The sequence below is a fragment of the Drosophila miranda genome, chromosome 3, assembly GCF_003369915.1.
Source record: "Drosophila miranda strain MSH22 chromosome 3, D.miranda_PacBio2.1, whole genome shotgun sequence".
Taxonomy (NCBI): domain Eukaryota; kingdom Metazoa; phylum Arthropoda; class Insecta; order Diptera; family Drosophilidae; genus Drosophila; species Drosophila miranda.
The window spans coordinates 12,918,152-12,936,277 of NC_046676.1; the positions used below are offsets into that span (position 1 = coordinate 12,918,152).

The 18,126-nt window shown below is 50.5% G+C and overlaps 5 protein-coding genes and 1 long non-coding RNA gene across 8 annotated transcripts; 4 read left to right on the top strand and 2 right to left on the bottom strand.

Moving 5' to 3' along the window:
* Positions 1-65: 65 nt before the first annotated feature.
* LOC108158990 (ribose-5-phosphate isomerase) lies at positions 66-1,044 on the top strand. Its single transcript, XM_017291837.2, has one exon. It carries the CDS (start codon positions 124-126, stop codon positions 949-951), a length of 828 nt encoding a protein of 275 aa, XP_017147326.1. The 5' UTR covers positions 66-123; the 3' UTR covers positions 952-1,044.
* Positions 943-1,895, bottom strand: LOC108158991 (protein TEX261). The gene is made up of 3 exons (XM_017291838.2): positions 1,806-1,895; positions 1,441-1,742; positions 943-1,382 (listed from the first exon to the last, which is right to left on the bottom strand). Exons 1-3 carry the CDS (start codon positions 1,873-1,875, stop codon positions 1,161-1,163), a joined length of 594 nt encoding a protein of 197 aa, XP_017147327.1. The 5' UTR covers positions 1,876-1,895; the 3' UTR covers positions 943-1,160.
* A 428-nt stretch (positions 1,896-2,323) lies between these two features.
* Positions 2,324-8,538, top strand: LOC108158986 (protein mahjong). Of its 2 annotated transcripts, none has more exons than XM_017291830.2 (11): positions 2,324-2,889; positions 2,953-3,103; positions 3,165-3,977; positions 4,048-4,320; positions 4,387-6,510; positions 6,583-6,703; positions 6,765-6,862; positions 6,935-7,297; positions 7,715-7,775; positions 7,850-8,095; positions 8,156-8,538. In XM_017291830.2, the coding sequence occupies exons 1-11, from the start codon at positions 2,507-2,509 to the stop codon at positions 8,158-8,160; spliced, it is 4,638 nt and encodes a 1,545-aa protein (XP_017147319.1). In that variant the 5' UTR covers positions 2,324-2,506; the 3' UTR covers positions 8,161-8,538. The 2 variants fall into 2 exon arrangements, with proteins under 2 accessions (XP_017147319.1, XP_017147320.1); XM_017291831.2 differs by having other exon boundaries at positions 7,862-8,095.
* A 263-nt stretch (positions 8,539-8,801) lies between these two features.
* On the top strand, positions 8,802-11,079 carry LOC108158989. Its single transcript, XM_017291836.2, has 3 exons — positions 8,802-9,275; positions 9,678-10,022; positions 10,083-11,079. The coding sequence occupies exons 1-3, from the start codon at positions 9,087-9,089 to the stop codon at positions 10,875-10,877; spliced, it is 1,329 nt and encodes a 442-aa protein (XP_017147325.1). The 5' UTR covers positions 8,802-9,086; the 3' UTR covers positions 10,878-11,079.
* A 443-nt stretch (positions 11,080-11,522) lies between these two features.
* On the top strand, positions 11,523-15,558 carry LOC108158987. 2 transcript variants are annotated; one of them, XM_017291833.2, is made up of 2 exons: positions 11,523-11,814; positions 12,326-15,558. In XM_017291833.2, exon 2 carries the CDS (start codon positions 12,356-12,358, stop codon positions 14,897-14,899), a length of 2,544 nt encoding a protein of 847 aa, XP_017147322.1. In that variant the 5' UTR covers positions 11,523-11,814; positions 12,326-12,355; the 3' UTR covers positions 14,900-15,558. The 2 variants fall into 2 exon arrangements, with proteins under 2 accessions (XP_017147322.1, XP_017147321.2); XM_017291832.2 differs by lacking the exon at positions 11,523-11,814 and adding an exon at positions 12,173-12,262.
* LOC117187945 lies at positions 15,525-17,647 on the bottom strand. The gene is made up of 2 exons (XR_004472397.1): positions 17,165-17,647; positions 15,525-17,095 (listed from the first exon to the last, which is right to left on the bottom strand). It is a non-coding gene; the product is annotated as an uncharacterized LOC117187945 (long non-coding RNA).
* Positions 17,648-18,126: the final 479 nt, after the last annotated feature.

The following is an 18,126-nucleotide window of genomic DNA, read 5'->3' on the forward strand; positions in this document are numbered from 1 at the left end:
GCTTAACTCAAGTTGTCGTTCTGTTTAAAAAACGAGGGCTTGAGTAGGCTAAGTTCGTTGTTTCATCGGTATATCGTCCCACTACATTTGACATTGAAGTTTTTAAACCACTAACATCACCACATGTTGTTGGGTTTACTTCGTCGGGGTTTATCGCAACCACATTTCAATCAACATTTTTTGAACGCGCAGCAGCTTTTATTGGGTGCACAGACAAGGAACATGGGCGACGAGATTTCATTGGACGAGGCCAAAAAGAAGGCCGCACGCACGGCCGTGGACGAGTGGGTGAAGGAGGACACAACAATTTTAGGGATTGGAAGCGGCTCGACGGTCGTGTACGCGGTTCAGCGCATTGCAGAGCGTGTCTGGAAGGATGGCGAGCTGACGGACCTGATCTGTGTGCCCTCGTCCTACCAGGCCCAGCATCTGATCTTGGACTACAATCTCAACTTAGGCTCGGTGGATCGCAATCCCATCATCGATGTGGCCATCGACGGGGCCGACGAGGTGGATTCGAATATGGTATTGATCAAAGGCGGCGGTGGCTGCCTGCTGCAGGAGAAGGTTGTTGCCTCCTGCGCCAAAAAGTTCATTGTGGTGGCCGACTACACGAAGAAATCGTTGCATCTGGGCGAGCAATGGTGCAAGGGCGTTCCAATTGAGGTTGCGCCCATGGCCCAAGTTCCCATAAAGCTGCAGATCGAGGCCATGTTTGGTGGCGAGGTCGTACTGCGCATGGCAAAGGTAAAGGCTGGACCCATTATAACCGATAATGGCAATTTTCTGCTCGACTGGAAGTTCGTTGGCAAGCGGGAGTACAACTGGGATGAAGTGAATCGCGCCATCACCATGATCCCAGGCGTCTTGGAGACGGGACTCTTCGTTGACATGGCCCACAAGTGCTACTTCGGCATGGCCGATGGCAGTGTTAAGGCTCAGTCCAAGTAAATCTCGTACTATATTTCTATTTTCACAGGGATTCGTTTAAAATTAAATGTTGGCCATTAATAAAGGAATGTGCATCTTGCATTTATCTACGTATGTATACTTGCTCGCTTGTCTGGTTTATAGGTACAAAAAATAAATAATCAAAGGAACTACTCTAGATACTAGATCATTTGCATTCCTATTTGCACACATCTCTGAATATGTAAGTTCTAAAACGCCTTCTTGCTCCGCGCTGGGAGCAGCTGCTCCTTCATATAGTTGAAAAGGGAGAGCAGCCCCTGCTTCTTGTTCCGCGAGAAGTAATTGCTGACCACGTCCGGGCTCCGCCTGCTCTGCTCATTCACCGTGGGCAGGACGCTGTCGTTGGCACTGAGCGAGACGAACAGGGCGAAGGGCACGATCCACATGCATACGGTGAAGTAGGCAAGCACCTAAAAGCAATAATTGTGATCAGTCGTTTAATTCAGTCCAACTCTCCAAGGCACTCACCTGAGTGAAAGGCACATAGACGGTGGTGAAATACTGAAATGCTAGGAAATGATTGACCACCAGCATGACGAGGGAGCCCAGGAAGGGCACAGACAGCAGGCGTATGAATGGAAAACCCCCCATTATCGATAGGTGGAAGCCCTGCGCCACAAAGCCGCACAGCAGCATGCTCCAGGGGAACTCCTCGAAAATCATCAGCATGATGTACACAAAGATTGTGAAGCTGATCATGAACAGAATGCACCGCCGCGCCTGTGTCGTGTACTCTTCCGCGAGCTCCGCTAAATAGTAAAGTCCTGCCACTGGAAAAACATTGCAGACGTCGACACAAAACAATGGGCGTCACACAAAACCGAGCAGCTCACCTATGGACAGAGTAAGGAACGTGATCTGGATACCAAGGGATATCCATCCCAGAATGTACAGGAAACCCATTACATAAACTGCACTTTATACTTTGATTTGACAAATGAATATAAAGCCGATGGCACCGCCAAAACAAAACAATAGGCTTTTGTTTTTCTCTCGATCTGGTCGGTCGTCACAAATCAAACCAGGCTGCCAGACGACTGCGATGTGGCAGCACCTTTTGGTTTAATGTCAATAGCTGTGTGAGATTAGACTTTGGGAACTAGCTGCACAAACCATACAGGTATATACATACGTTCAGTTGGCGATCCAGTTGTTCCGTTTTGCTGGCTGGAAAGCATAATATTGTCAAAAGTAATGCCTCAAATAGCCGGCTTCGCACTTTAATTATGCGTTTTTCTACTCTCTTCGCAGCAAATTTATCAAAGCCAAAGGGGAAGTGCGAAGTGCAACAAAAAAAAACATTCGAAAAAATAACAAAAATCAGACCCGACCCGGCTTCATTGTTTCCCCACCTATCGACCAGGGCTGCATGGTTTCAGCATCGATTGCTCAAGTCATCGATATATCGGTTCGAGCGCGTGGTATGCCGCACGCTTTATTTTCGCAAGTTGACTAAATTATTTACCAACCGTGAGACTGCTGTGAATCTGTTGGTTCGCGTTAAACGTATTTTCACATTTTGTCCACTTTGACGATGTCAGAGGGCGGTGAAAACGGTAACGAGGCGCTGGCCGGGGCGGCGCAGGAGGACGTTGATGCGGAAGCCGAGAGAGAGGCCATCATAGCGATGGCCGAAGCTGTGGCAATTGCATACGAAAGCGACGATGATAATGATGATGAGGTATCCGCAGAAGAGGCAGGAGCAGAGGAGGATGCCATGAGCGGTGGTGATGCGGAAGCCGCTGAGGAAAATGAGAGCGACAGCAGCCCCGCCGCCGACGATGCCTTTGGCAATCAAGAAGAAGACACAGCCGCCGATAGGCGCTCGTCCGCCAAGAAAGAGCTGACGCAAATCATCGACCGCTGGGAGCAGCAGCAGACTCAAAGTGGCTACGATCCCGTGCCCACACTGAAGAGGTAAGGCGAGAAGTGACGATGAAGAATGATAAATTGATGGGCTAATTAATGAACCAATTGTAGTCTGGCGGAGATTTTTGAGCGCGAAAAGGACGCCTACATGCGCAAGGATCCGGATCCCTTGGACTCGAGGCATCCATATCGCGCCGATCCCAGCTGCCAGTATGGGCTGCTCCTCAAGTTGCTCTTCCGCAAAGATGTGTTCATGGGGAAGGTGAGAAGAGCTGTCAACCAATATTTGGCTTCGAATTAAATCATGTTTTGTACCCATACAGTTGCTAAACGACTATCTGCGGGAGAACTACTTCAGTCGCCAGACCATCAGTCGCAGCTCCCTGGAGCTGAACATCCTGGCGTGCCGCCTCATCCTGGAGATTATGCCAGGTCTGGAGACAACTGCCGTCTTCCAGACAGCCAACGACGATGGCACCATCAATCGCATCTACAGCTGGGCGGAGGACAGCATCGAGCCGCTCCAGAGCTATGCCACCGGACTTCTTGCCGAGGCCATGGAGGTCAGCGACTTTGCGATCAACTATCGCGATCAGAACATGCGCCTGGTACCCAAGATGATCAAGCGCCTGCACATGCTTCTAGCCATAAGCAAAAGCGCCTCAGCGTACCACCCATCGGCGCTAAACTATTCAGCCGACAGCAGCGCCTCTGGCGGACTGCTCTGTTGGATGGCCTGCGGCAACGGAGCGTCGGCTCCGCAGTCGCCACAGCACAACGGAAGCGGCATTGCGAGCTCAAACCATGGCGATGCCTCGAACATGTCGATTCTCTTCGAGAACAGCCGCGATGCTTTCTCCCAGTCGCGCTACTACAAGCGGATGTACATACCGCTGCACCCGCCAACGGCCGATGCCAGCCAAAAGCTGATCATGCGGTTCCTCACCAGCCTCGGCGAGTACCAGGAATTCCTGGCCATGGCCTTCGAGAACAACGTGATGCAGCTGATATTCGGCTATCTGGAGAACCTGGATCGCCGCGACACTTGCCTCGCTTACGAGGTGCTCAAGTACTTGGCCTCCTTGCTTTGCCACAAGAAATTTGCTCTGGAGTTTATATCCCACGGCGGCCTGGAGGTAAGTGAATCTGCGGGGGGAAACTCTGGGAAAATATCTCATAGTCGCGGCATATCATTGTCCCATTTAGCTGCTGCTTAAAGTACCGCGCCCTAGTCTGGCCACCACGGGCGTGTCCATTGCCATTTACTATCTGGCGTACTGCGAGGATGCCATGGAGCGGATATGCAGCATGCAGCGTCCCCTCATCTCGGAGCTGGTGCGCTACGCGTTGTGGATATTGGGTCGCTGCCACGACTCCTCCAAGTGCCATGCCACCATGTTCTTCAGCCTGAGCTTCCAGTTCAAGGTGATTCTGGACGAGTTCGATGCCCAGGATGGACTCCGTAAACTCTACAATGTTGTAAGTGACACTTTGAACGAACTCCTAAATGGAGGCCGATTGAGCTATTCTGTTGTGATATTGCAGATATCCGTGCTGAAGATACTCGATCCCAGCCAGAATGACAGCGACAACGATTCGGATATCAACGATGATGTGGAGTGCGCCTCCCGCCAGATGGTGCGTCACGTGTGCGTGGCCCTCAAGCGCTATATGGAGGCGCATTTCTTCTTCAAGTACAACAGCTTCCTGTCGCAGCACTATGCGACCTCCACCTCTCCCTCGTCGGCGCACTACTTCAACCAGAACCCCACTGTGGCGGCCAAACTCACCTTCGACCAGTTGCACGAGCAGATTCGCACACTCCAGGAGCACACATCGATCCGCGGCCACTGGCAGCCCGTGGACCAGCTGATGAAGCTGGGCGGCATCTCAATGCTGCTGCGAATCATAGCCTTGAGCTACGACTGGATGAGCAGCGGCCGCTCGGAGACGGTTCGGTCCGCATTGGATGTGCTAAGCGTGTGCTGTGTGATTCCCCGTGTCTATGTGGTGCTGTGCGAGCGCATACAGATGCTGGACAAGACGACCACCTCGGGCTTCTGCTCGGTGCTGGGAGCGGCAGCCGGAGAAATCACCTCCGACGCCGAGGTGCTGAAGTCGGCTCTGGCCGTGCTCTGCCACTGCGTCTGCTCGCCGATCATACGCAAGGACAGCGGCAGTAGCCTGATCAAGTTTGGCAGCTCCTCTAAAAGGAACAAGGCCAACCACAAGTATGCCGAGGAGCTGATCGAGAAGGTGTGGGAGTCGGTCTGCTCCAACAATGGGATTGTGGTCCTGCTCTCCCTGATTCAGACCAAGGGCCCCATCACAGATGCGGACTGCATCAGAGGAATGGCCTGCCGAGCTCTGGCCGGTCTGGCCAGATCAGACCGCGTCAGGCAGATCGTCAGCAAGCTTCGCCTGTTCGCCGGCGGGCAGCTGCAGTGCCTGATGAGGGATCCCATTCTGCAGGAGAAGAGAGCCGAGCATGTGATCTTCCAGAAGTACGCCCTCGAGCTGCTCGAGCGCGTGTCGGGCAAGACCAAGGCGCTGAACAATCCGCTGGATCCGTCGCTCTCCAACATGCACAAGGCAAACGTGATTGCCCAGACCCGCATCCAGTACAACGAGCAGCAGCTCTACCAGCTGATCTTCGAGCACCTGGAGAGCAAGGGCCTCTCGGAGACCGCCCAGATGCTGCAGCGCGAGGTGGGGCTTCCGCTGCAGACTCCCATCACCAGGAGTTTCCATCAGTCGCCGTTCGACTACAAAGTTCTCTCCAGCGGCAGCTCCATTTCCAGGAGTCGCCTGAGAAGCCGCATGCAGGACGTGAATGCGGCAATCATGTCGAATGGCGAGATGATTCGGAGTTATAACGAGGACTCGCCCTACGGCGGGGCTAGCACCTCCACAGCCAGCATACCCAACTGTAGTAGCATCTCCGCCCAAACGCCGATCAAGATACGGAGGACTGAGCGCTCCATCAGCTCTATGGGCCGCTCCATACAGAAGCAAATTGCCGAGCCCGGCTGTAGCGCTGTCGGTCTGCCGGAAGACTTCGCCTCCTCGGTTCCCCTAAACCCGAAGCGGGTGACCCTCAACACGATCGTGACGGAGTATCTAACCAACCAGCACTCGCTGTGCAACAACCCGGTGACGACCTGCCCGCAGTTTGATCTGTACGAGCCGCACAAGTGCCCCGATCCAAGGCCCAGCCGCCTGCTCAGCTCCAACTACAATCTGACGAGTCGACACTTCCGCACCCAGGCAGGCTTCACCACGGGACGCTTTGACCGGCGGTATGTGCACACGCACTTCTCTCCCTGGCGCACCATTCGGTCGGCTGAGTACGAGGATCTGGAGTTCATCTGCTGCGACCTCGTGGGCAAGTACATCATCGTGGGCACCCAGCAGGGCGATGGTCGGGTCTTCAACATGAACGACGGCGTCGAGCAGTTCTACTCCAACTGTCACAACTTCAGTATAGATGCGATCAAGGCCAACCGAGCTGGGGACCTGGTCATCACATCGAGCTTGTGGCGCACTCCCACCAGCATCCTATGGTCCATTGCGGACAACGAGTTCAAGTTGAAGCTGACTCTACCCGATGTCGGCTACTGCGAGTTCAGTCAGACCTCGCAGGATCGCCTCTTGGGTACACAGAACGAGGTGAGTGCGGCTAAAGGTTCTCCCGTGGTGTTTTCCCAACGTGACTCGACTCGACTCGCTATTTCTTTGCAGTGTGCCACGCTCTTCGACATCAACACGGGCTCCAAGCTGTCCACCTTCACCCCCACCATACCCAACCAGTATACTAAGAACCGGGCCACGCTTTGCCGCACCGACGAACTGGTTTTGTCAGGTATGTCAATGGCCAGCCGCCCCTTGTTTGAATTCATAATTGATTCGTCCTTCTGCTTCAGATGGTGTGCTCTGGGATGTGCGTTCCGGCAAGGAGATCCACAAGTTTGACAAATTCAATCAGAGTATATCCGGAGTCTTCCATCCAAACTGCCTGGAGGTACCGTATCGCGCAACAACCTTCACCCCACTCATCTGCTTTAATGCTGAGACACATGCTTCGTTTCCACAGATTATATCCAACACTGAGGTGTGGGACCTGCGCACTTTCCATCTGCTGCAGACGGTGCCAGTTCTGGATCAACGCCATTTGACGTTCTCGCCAATGCATGTGATTTATGGGGCCAGCCTGGGAACGGACAGGAGCCACGACATGGATACCACCACCTATGATACGAGCTTCAACGTGCTTGACGCCTACGACTACTCGAGCATAGCCACCATCGACGTGAAGCGGAACATCAATGACCTGAGCGTCAGTGCGAACGGGAGTCTGATTGCCGTGGTCGAGGACTACAGTGGCTACGAATCGAAGCAGGAGACTTATGTGAAGATCTATGCGGTTGGCGTGAAAAAGAGCGAGCGATCGGAAGAGGTGCGTGCGTATAAGGATCTAGCCAACGAGATGGGCGGACGCAATAGCGCGGAGGCACCTACACATGCCGCACACGCTTTTGACAATGATGACGAAGCTCTACTTCGTGTGTTTTATGATGTGTCGCGCCCACCTGACGAGGGCGGTGCGCCAGAAAGTTCACTGCTCCGTGCCAACAACGAACTGGAGAACAACCCACGGCCACGCCGGGACAGTCCCGTCTCGAACGCAAGTCCGAATCTTTCTCGCCGGCATGCACCCAACAGCTCAATTGTTGGGGTGCGACGGCGAGCACGTACACTGGGTGGCAATGGCAACGGAGTTGGAGTTGGCGGTGGCGGCGTCAACGCTGCCATCGATCTCAGAGCTCTTATGCGGCGTATGATATTGAATTAAATATTATGTCTATGCTTTCAGGAAGATGATGAGGAGGTGCCCGAATCTGATGAGGACGGCTCCGATACGGGTTCCGAAAACAGTGAGTCCTCATTCCCACAATTCTATATATCATGAATTCGGGACTACAAACAAGTCTGTCTGTCGCTTATTCAGCATTTGCTCTAGGTCCGAATTTTCTGCAATTTCCGATGCTTCGCAATTTTAACGCTTCGAGCAACGATGATGACGGGGATGATATAGATAATGACGGATTTGATATAGTCGATCTTCTCGACTCTGATGACGATGATGAGGAGGACGATGATGGCGATGGCGATGGTGACGGTGATGACGATATCGATATGGAGCTCTTATCCGATGCCGGTCTCGATGTCGCCTTCGACGACGGCAGCAGTGATGGTAATACCTCGTATTCTTTAGATTCTGTTCGTATAAGGCTTGTCTTTTCTCCATCCTTAGATTGAGTATAGCTACCCACCACCCTGCTCCTCCTCCCATTGTCTCGTCTCGTCCTGTGTCGTGTCGTCGTTTATTTCCCCATTCTCGTCGCAGCGTGCACGAAACGAACAGGAATGCACATCCAAATCTTCAATAACCTTAATCTAGTTTGTAGACTGTTAAATTTAAAAGAATGTTGTGTTTGAAAAATATACAAAGCATAAGAAAAAGAGCGTTAAAGAAGCTCTCAACTGTAATCGTAAATCTGCTTCACAAAACCATCTGTGAGAAACCAATCTGTAAATTGTAAGCAACCGAATATTGTTCAACAATTTCAACTGTACAAAGCTATAAAAGATGTATACTTTTTCTATTAAACACATGTGTAATCTGGTTAGCATTAAGCGCACGCGTATTGTCCATCGTGAAGCCCTCTCAGGGGTTAGCCATTGCCATAAATAGAATGTGCCACCAGAGACACTTCCCCTCCTCCTAATGGGAGATATCTACGAATGCCTGCATCGCTTAACGTTTATCTTATCGCCGACGGTGGGCTCCAAGTTTGGGAAATGAACTCCCCTTCGGTCGGGCCGTGGCAGGCCTTACTCATTGGCATTGGTGTGACGCCAATCAATTGTGTTTCGTTCGACGTTTGATTCGGCTATGGCCAGCGCATCGCGTTCAACTCTCGCACCTCCAAAAATCGTAGTAGTGAATCTCGGGCAAATCCTTCATCAATAGATAAATATGGTTATATTCGGACGATCGGCTCGTCGTTTATCGGGCTGCTGCTGTTTTGCGGTCAAGTTGACTGCGCTGCGTTCGAATAGGCAATCGAATAGCTGTCAATTTAAAATTGCAAATTTAGTTACGATTTGCCAGCCGTACAGAGCGTTTCGATCGATTGCGCGACGGAGGAGTCCCAAGAACTCTCGCCAACGGAACAGCGGAAATGTTTATTCAAACAATAATTGGACTCGTGACCTTGCTGGCGCTTTGCACGGCGTTCGAGGAGCACCCCCATTTCTGCATAGAGACGCAGCCTTTGCTCCTCGCCGATATTGATCGCCATGTGGTCATACCCACTGAAAAGGATCTAAAGTGCCACATTAAGGCCACAACATTGACGACCAAAGAGAAGGTGAACCATTTAGCCCATGGGAGTAGCAAATGAAAACAGAACTATAGGTTTAGGTTTAGATACATGTATAAGAAGGTAATCGGTTCTTCATACCACTCTGAGCTTATATGAGCTTCACACTCTATTCCTGCCATAAATAGTTGATCAATCAAACGATCAGTCATTGGTAGAAACCGGTTTGATGGAGCTACATCCTTAAATGACACTTTCAATGCCAATATGAGTAATAGATCATTCGTCGCGAGCCAAATTCGAGTGGCGCAAGCGTCTGCGGCCTGCTATTCCAAATTGAATTAGCTTGACGATAGGGAGATAATGCGCACAGGGCAGATAAGGGGAACTTTTTGACGAGCACCCAACCCAAGTGTTTCCTCTTCAACATTTTATCTTGCTAATCCTCAGGAGAGCTTCATCGATACCATGTGCACAGACCACGGCTCCACGACGGTCAAGAGGGACAATCATCACTTCTTTAAGCTGCACAATGGAGAGCTGAGCGGCCGTGGCCCGCAGTCGGAAATATGCAGCAACGATGGCAGCTCCGTGCTGGCCTGGGTGCCCTACCCCATGATGCTCAAGTTCTATGCCCCCGAACTGAATCCCAAGGAGCGGCTCACGTACATAGCCAAGGCAACGAGTGTGGAGCGGGAGAAGACGGAGCTGTGCCACTTCCGACACACGGATCTAGTCAACGCCGTCTCGGATAATCTCTTCACCTGTGTGGTCATGATATTCGGAGATAACTTTGTAAGTTGCACCAGCAGACGTGATCAATCCGCTTTTAAACAACTTCCTTTCATTTTGCAGTACGGCCTGGAGGACAACATAAACGTGCTGGTTGAGCTGGAGCCTCTGATGTACCAATTGCGGAACATTACGTATATGCCCTGGCGCAATATTACCAACAGCTACAAGATGCATCTGGGCGACAGCGTGCTGAAGAATCCCAGCGGCGAGCGCAAGCCCATCTATGGCAGCATCAACTATGCGTTTGTGGAGAAGATCCACCTGAACACGAGCAGCATATACCAGAATGAGCACCTGACAAAGCTCCCCCTGTTGTTCGAGCATCGTGGTTCCGTCCTGGAGCTTGATGCTGACGGTGTGGGCGGCCTGGACGTGGAGCAGAAGGCCTACTTCGGCCGCAGCATGGATCCCAGGAGCGAAGTGAAGGTGCAGGTGATTGGGCAGTGGGTGGATCAGCACCGGGAGTTTAGTGCGGACATCTACGAGTACTATGGAAACGGTTTGCGGCGCTACAGGCAGCCAATAAGCGGAGCCAGGCTCACCTTTGTTAGAATAGATAACACGGAGCCGGCCTTTGAGGCCCCCGAGTCGAACAATCTCGTGAAGGCTTCGCTATTCCGGGAGCACCAACTATCCAGACTCAGTCTGAACGGATCTGCGGCCAATTTTACTGAATGGGAGAACGCGACAGAGGATGAGGATGAGCCGGGCTTCTACAGCTGGTTTGTGGTCACCTGCCTTCTGGTGGCCGTGGCTGTGATCATAGGTGTGTACATGATCGTCCGCACCCAGAGCAGAAAGAGCAAGAAAAGGCAGAAGTACGATCTGGCCAACACAAGCGCACCACCAGCCTGAATTAATTAATAGTAATTTAAGCAAATTTCCGAATTTATTTTGCAATGTCACTTGAACCGAACTAGTTGGCAACCCAGCTGCCAAATCCTTTGCTCTAGATTCCTCCCTTCCCAATCATAATTTAACTGTATTTGTGCTGCTGGGAGTGAGTGAGGAGAGGAGTGTTAGTTGGTCGGTGAATAAAACGCGAATTTTCGAGTGAGTTGTATTGGCAGGTGAAAATCAAATGTGAAGAAGGCATGGGATCCGCTTAAGGTTGCTGAAGGGAGGCCATTGCCGCTTTTGGATTGCAAGAAAGGTAAACGAAATGTTTTTCAATTACACAAAAGATAATATTTTGACCGGCAATTTTGGTCGTATTCCACTGCACTTCAAGACCAATCTAGTCTGAAAAAACACGACACAACAATAAGTTTGTGCGATTCCGATTAACCAACTTATTATTCCAGATCGACCACAAGTCTAAAAATAGCATATTTGTATTTTTCTCGCTCAACGTTTTTTTCATGCGGGTTTTTATACCTGGATCATCTCACTGCCTTTACTTGAAGTGTAGTGGTATATTACCGCTAGTGCTTTTTTATATCAGCAAGTTGGCAACTCTGCAATCAAACACGCCTATCGTCTCACTTACACACAGAGAAAGACAAACGCAGAGACATTTACAGCTCCTTCACCGCGATTGGGGAAATAGGAAATTCATTCATTAAATTTGTATAGATTCCATACCTGCCTGGATATCTAGTTGCTTGATTAACTTGCCTCAGAATAACCCTCTGGTGTGGCATTCTTTTAAATCGGTGTGTTGTGCGTGCAAAAAAGACAAACAAACAGAAATGTGTGAACTTAATGCAGAAATTGTGTGACGCGGCCATATTTGAGGAATTGTTATATTGAATGTGGTGCGAGCTACGCAAATTATATAAATACAACGCAGGTAAGTGCATAAGAACAGCAATTTACGCGTGTGTAAATCTCCAGTGAAGTGTGCATCGAGTACGGTAGCAGGTGAATGAAAGCGCTGCTTCATATTTCTTGAATTCGGGCCCCAAAACCAAAGATTATGTATTTGTTTCGCTTTTGTGCCTGAAAATAGGATTTTTCGCTCACACCAACACCAAGATGGTAAATTGTGTATAACAGTATGGCTGTCTCTGTCTCGCCCCAGTTGCGGCCGCAGGGCTACCAGACCAGTAGGAAACGGCTCTCAACAGTGCTGTTGTTTCCTAACAGCTGCCTAACAGCGGCAGGCTGATTTCGCAGCTGACCATTGATTACATTTTTAATTAATGAAATTTGGCGCGGAAACAGGCGTACAGACAATAACAATGACCAGGGACAATACAAAAGCGATTGGGCTGGCGCACTCGGCGCACCCGTACTCGGTGCCTCTTTTTCAAGATTAGCTCAACTTGTAGGCCTTTTTTCACATCGATCTTTTTTTGCAGAATCCTACTGAACACTCAATCGCTCAATCAATGATGGACCGCAAGAAAGCCCTGGAGTTGGACAAAATCTGTCGCCTTTGCATATCTGAGCGAAAGGAAATGCGTCCATTGTTCAGCGAGAAGGTTCCAGAGATGCTGATGGACTGCACCAGCGTGCGAATAGTGCCCACCGAGGGCTGGCCCGACAAGATCTGTGTTCAGTGCGTCCACTCTGTGAGTCGGAATCACGCCTTCAAGACGCTCGTCGAGCGCAGCGACAAGGAGCTGCGCGAGTACATCACAGGCCTCACAATGCGCATGGCGATGGAGGAGCAGTCGTCGGCCAATGCGAAGAACCAGCAGCAGCAGGAACGCAAGCAGCAGAAGCTCCTGCAGAAGCAGCTCAAGCAGCAGCAACTGGAGGAGCAGTTCCAGCAGCAAATGGCCCAGCAACAGCACATCCAAAGCAAGCCCAAGCTGAAGCCATTGCTGAAGAAAGGGTCGCGCCAGATCAAGCTGCGGCACCTGGAGTCAGCCGCAGCGTCGCCTCCTGCCCAGCTGCAGCTCATGCCAGAGCCAGCACCAGCCCCGCCACCGCCACAGCAAGCCACGCTGCAGCAGCAACTTCAGCAAATTCAACTGCCAACTCTCCAGCAAGCCCCCACCCACAACCTGCTCTCGACCACAACCGCCGGGACGATGCCCCAGCAGATTCTGCTGCCCAATGGTCAATTTATCACAACTGCCCAGATCGTGGCCCCACAGCTGGCGCAGATCATCAGCACTGCGCCGCACGGAACGACAAACGGAAATGGGGGCGCCCAGCAAGCACAGTTCCTGCCACAGCTCCTCCAGGCGCCCAACGGACAGACCCTCCAGATAGTCCAGCAGCCGAACGGCACGCAGACGCTGCAGCTAGTCCAGTTGGTGCCGCAGAGGAGTATGGCGCCCACGGGCGTGACAACAGTGACCACAACCACATCACCGGTGAACATGGGCAACGGAACCGGCTCCCTGGCAGATGCCGACGTGCATCTCCTGGAAGACGGCTGCGATGTGGAAGACGAGGAATTCGAAGAGGTCTATGAAAGCCTCGACAGCAAGGGTCAATCGTTCGAGACGATCGTCCTGGATGAAGACCAGCACCAGGAATTCCTGAAGGACCACCAGCATCAGGTATTAATGGACGACGACCTGACCCAAAGTGAAGGCCAGGAGCCCGAATACTTCGATGAATTGGATCAGCAGCAGCTGGAAGACAGCGACTTGAAGACCGAGGATGATGAGGACAGATTTATCATAGAGGAAATCCAGCTGGAGGAAGAGGACCTGATGGATGAGGCCGACGAGACCATAACACCCGACTGTGAATACATCACAGACGACGCGGACCAGCATAATCTGAGCGGAGATATGGACGATGAGCTGCACTACGCCATCATGGAGCCACCAGACGGCGAGACCACTGGGGACCTCGAGCAACCCTTCCTGGAACCAGCAGATGGCGAGGCCAGTGCGGACATGGAGCAAGCCTTCATGGATGCGGATGACGTAGAGCTGCACCAGCACCATCAGGACGACATGGAGGGGATGGAGCTGCAAAGCATATCTCTGGAGAATGCCGTGGTCGAGTTCAGTCAGGCGACGACAGACGACAACATGGGCACCCCCACCCTGAGCGTCAGCTCCCCCAGTCCCACGCCCAAGCGGGCCAAGCGAGGTAACCAGTCCACGTCCACATCCACATCGGCAACCGCCGTCACATTGGAGCTGTGCAATCATCAGAGCAGTCCGCCTGCCATCAGCAGCAAGCTGGCGGCTGCCAATTCCCGACAGCTGGTCCAGACTGCCAGCGTCATAGCTGCTGCCGGGGCGGACGACAACTACGAGATCGACGCCAATCTCGTGACGGAGTTCATCAAACAGCACACCTCCCCGCTGGGCTCGGGGCGGTACGTCTGCCACCTGTGCAGCACGGAGTTCCGGCAGTTCAAGGGACTGCAAAACCACATGCACTCGCACACCAACTGGATTCGGGCCAACTGCAAGAAGCAGCCGCAGTGCCAGATCTGCCTGAAAAGCTTCAAGGGTCCCGGCATGCTGCGCATGCACATGAAGACCCACGACGCCGAGACCAACACCCCCATCTGCACCATCTGCAATCGCACGTTCAAGTCGAAGGCCATCCTCTACCGGCACCGGCAGACGCACCAACAGCGGGCCTACTGCTGCGGCGTCTCCAACTGCCGCAAGAACTTCTCGTCGGCCGCCAACCTGCGCTGGCACGTGGAGCGCAAGCATCCCGACGTGATCGATCCCTTCTACAAGTGCGGGGAGTGCTCCACCCTCTACGACAGCATCGACGGACTCCAGCAGCACGTGGAGAGCACGGACCACAGCGAGGCGCAGATAAGCGACGCCACCAGCAATAGCAATGCGGCCTTCAGTGGCGCTGTCAGCATCGTTAGCAATGGCACCGACATGTCCAACATGATTGCCGCTGCCCCCGGGGGCCTCGGCACCAGCGCCCCCGGGGACACACATGCTGTTGTCGTCGGATCCTCCGGCGAGGTTTATTTTGTGACGCAGGCGTAGCCCGCGGAGTATGCCGCAGTAGGCATGTCCGAATGTCTGCTCGGCCTCTAGACCATATAGATTATGCATATGCCTATACGTATATATACATATACATATATATATATATTTTTGTACTATCCAAATTAGTTGTCGTACTAGTATATAGCACACCACACCAAACCTTCCCCACACACAAACACACAAACACAAAAACACATATTGCAATCCAAGATTTCTATCGTAGAACTTGTTTACATCGTATGGTAGCCCTTAAGCACAACTACTCGAATTTTGTGAGCGAAAACAAAAGTGTAGGTAAGCAAAACGATCCCACAGCCCACATATCGATCCCATCCCACATCCCACATCCTTGAAGAGATCAAATTGAATGTATGACCCAAACTACTTGAGTGCAAAGGTCACTCTATCTATCGAAGTTAACTGAATTGAATGTACATACATATGTACATATGTGACATGCCGGGTACGCAGAATGGGCACTATACTGGTTTATAGATCCTGTATGAAAACTAGTTCCCCACCTCCGTTTGAAGGCTTACTATAATTATCGATTTTAATAGGCACGCAAGCAGCTCGATCCCTCAAATATTCTCCATATCCCATCCCATCCCATCCCATCCCGTCCCGTCCCATCCTACTTATTCCACCCTCCTGAATGAAAGCTAACTGAATGTAAAGGTAATTTTTGGGGACTGTGTCAGTTGATTTGTTTTTAGTTTTATTTGTATTATTATTTTTTTGTTTTCCCGGGAATATCAGACTGGCATTTTAGGCTAGAACTTTGTCGGCTTTTGGTTTTCATTGTTGGGCATTAATTGAACACGGATAAGAAGAAAGTGGTTTTATCAAACCTCATAACAAATAAATAACAAAAACTTGTGTAAACTTGTGTGTCTTTCCTTGTCCCATCGATTGTCGAACTATTGCGCGAGTCTGTGGTCTCTTCAGGTCGCAACCCGTTAATGTCAGAGTATTTCTGCTTAAACTTGTAATCCTCCTGTTGCTGTGGTGGGTCTGGTCTTGTTTTGCTCGATTGTTGTTCCCTTAACCGGAACAAACAGACAGAAGCAAAACAAAACCGATCCAAAGAGAATCACAATCAAGTCAAGGTCCACGGTATATTGATTCCAAAGTGCCACGTGCCACGTGCCAGTGTCTGATTGTGGCAGCTCTGGTAGGGTCGTAGATGTATCGGCAATTAGCACAACATATCAAGCAAAGCTATGCAACCCGATGAGAGGCAATTGAAACTGGAACCAAGTCGCAGATTGGGGGTTCAGCTTTCCGTTTGGGGCGCTCCATGTGCCATCTAGTGCACAGCACTCGACAATTCCGAAGTTTAGGTCGAAACTTCAACAATATAATGTATTTCCTCGACTAATTGGTTATCCCCCCGCAATCTCAAGTCTCTTGCTGTCATATAAAATTGATAATTAATTAGCAAATAAGTTGGCGAATGTCATAAATCGGAATAGCACCCGGGCAGCGAAAATCGCCTTCCAGGCAATTCATTTTGTTCGTTCAGATTATTTATGGCAGCCCGGCCCAGCCCGCCGCCGAGTGTCGAGTGATAAGATAGCCTCCGCTGCTCTGCTGCTCGGCTGCTACATATTTCGCTTTTCCAATAAATTTCCTCTGGCGAAAAAGCCCAGCCCCTGGCCTGCATTAAGCAAGAGTAAATATTGATTATTCGATGATGACGACCTTCGTTCGTGATAATAACTTAAACTTAGACTCATGCCAAAGCTTCTATCTATGCAAATGAGATTTGATTTCCCCAGAAACTACTCCTCCATTATTCGGTTGTTGCTGCTGCCATCCTCGACTGGAGGCGTCCTTGAACTTTGGAGCGTCTCTGGCAGAGGGAAAACTTGGCCCAGAACCAAAAAAGTAAGGGGAATTATGTGGATTATGCCCGGCAGAGCAGCGCTAGAATGGTCTTTCATATTTGAAAACTCAAGTATTTCGAATAGAAATTGTTTTGTAACCACAAAAGCAAAACAGTTGGCAAATTATATCAAATTTAATTGATTTGACTCTCTGTAGGGACAGAGAGAGAGGGAATCGAAATAATTGCAAAGAATTTTGAATCCACACACATTTTTGTCCTATTAATAATTCATACATCCATGGGCGAACCAATCTGGGGACCGGAGGTCCCTCGACGTCACGTCACCTGCGACATTAGTCACGCTACGGCAGAAATTTCACAGAAAATATATTTAATTTTTAGTGATATTTACGGGTATGTATTGTGCATACCATACATACATATGTACATACATATGTCGTGCCACACCTTCTGTGAACGGTAACTGTAGCTTTTTCGAATCCTTCTGCCGAGAGACGGGCGAAATTAGAACGCAATTGGGGAAATTCTATAAAGCCAACGCGCAATGGAACACTTTTATCGTCCGAATGCCTGAGAAAACATTCCACTATTATTCGATTGAATTATGGTTCTCAGCTGCGACGCCTGTTTATAATGCCCGTAATATTCCGCTGATTGGCTAGAACTCATTTCCCAGAAATAAATCTGAGGATGGAGATCCACTTCAAAGAGCATACCCCTCTGCCCTCTCCCAACATTGTTGCCGGGCTAACAGTTCTCAGTTTGTGTCATTAAATCGACTGAGAGTAAACAATCAACAGAAACAATACGTATTCAGCGTCCGTTTGCCGGAAGAAACCGAAAGCGAATAACGCCTGAGCCGCACTGATCTGTTTACTGATCCTATAGCTGATTATGATCGATGCAATTTGTTGCCCCCAGTGTTGGCGTGGCCCAGACATCAGACCGGACCATGAACACACAGACGGACGGACGGACAGGGCCAAGTAAGACAGGCAAATACTTGTTGTCTACCTACACCCCGCCCTAGCCCAAGATATCTGCCCATTGACGCAATTGAAAAGAATAACAATATTGTTTACTTTTTGTGGTCTGACTCTCTGCAAATAATACCCATACTTAGCTCCGATTATTCGTGTATTTGGAGTCAGATACTCTTTTTCGTAGGGCTATGATGCTGTGTGCTATAGCTTGAAATTCCCTTCAAATTGGTTAGCAGAATAACTATTCGTTTAATATTTATAAATTGTATGGCAATTATATGGGAATACCCCATACAAGGGGCTCGTTAAAACTGAAGTTGTCATTACTGGTGGGTGATTACCCTTCAATCTTTGATGGCATGACCAGTGAGTGAGTCATTGCACTTTCA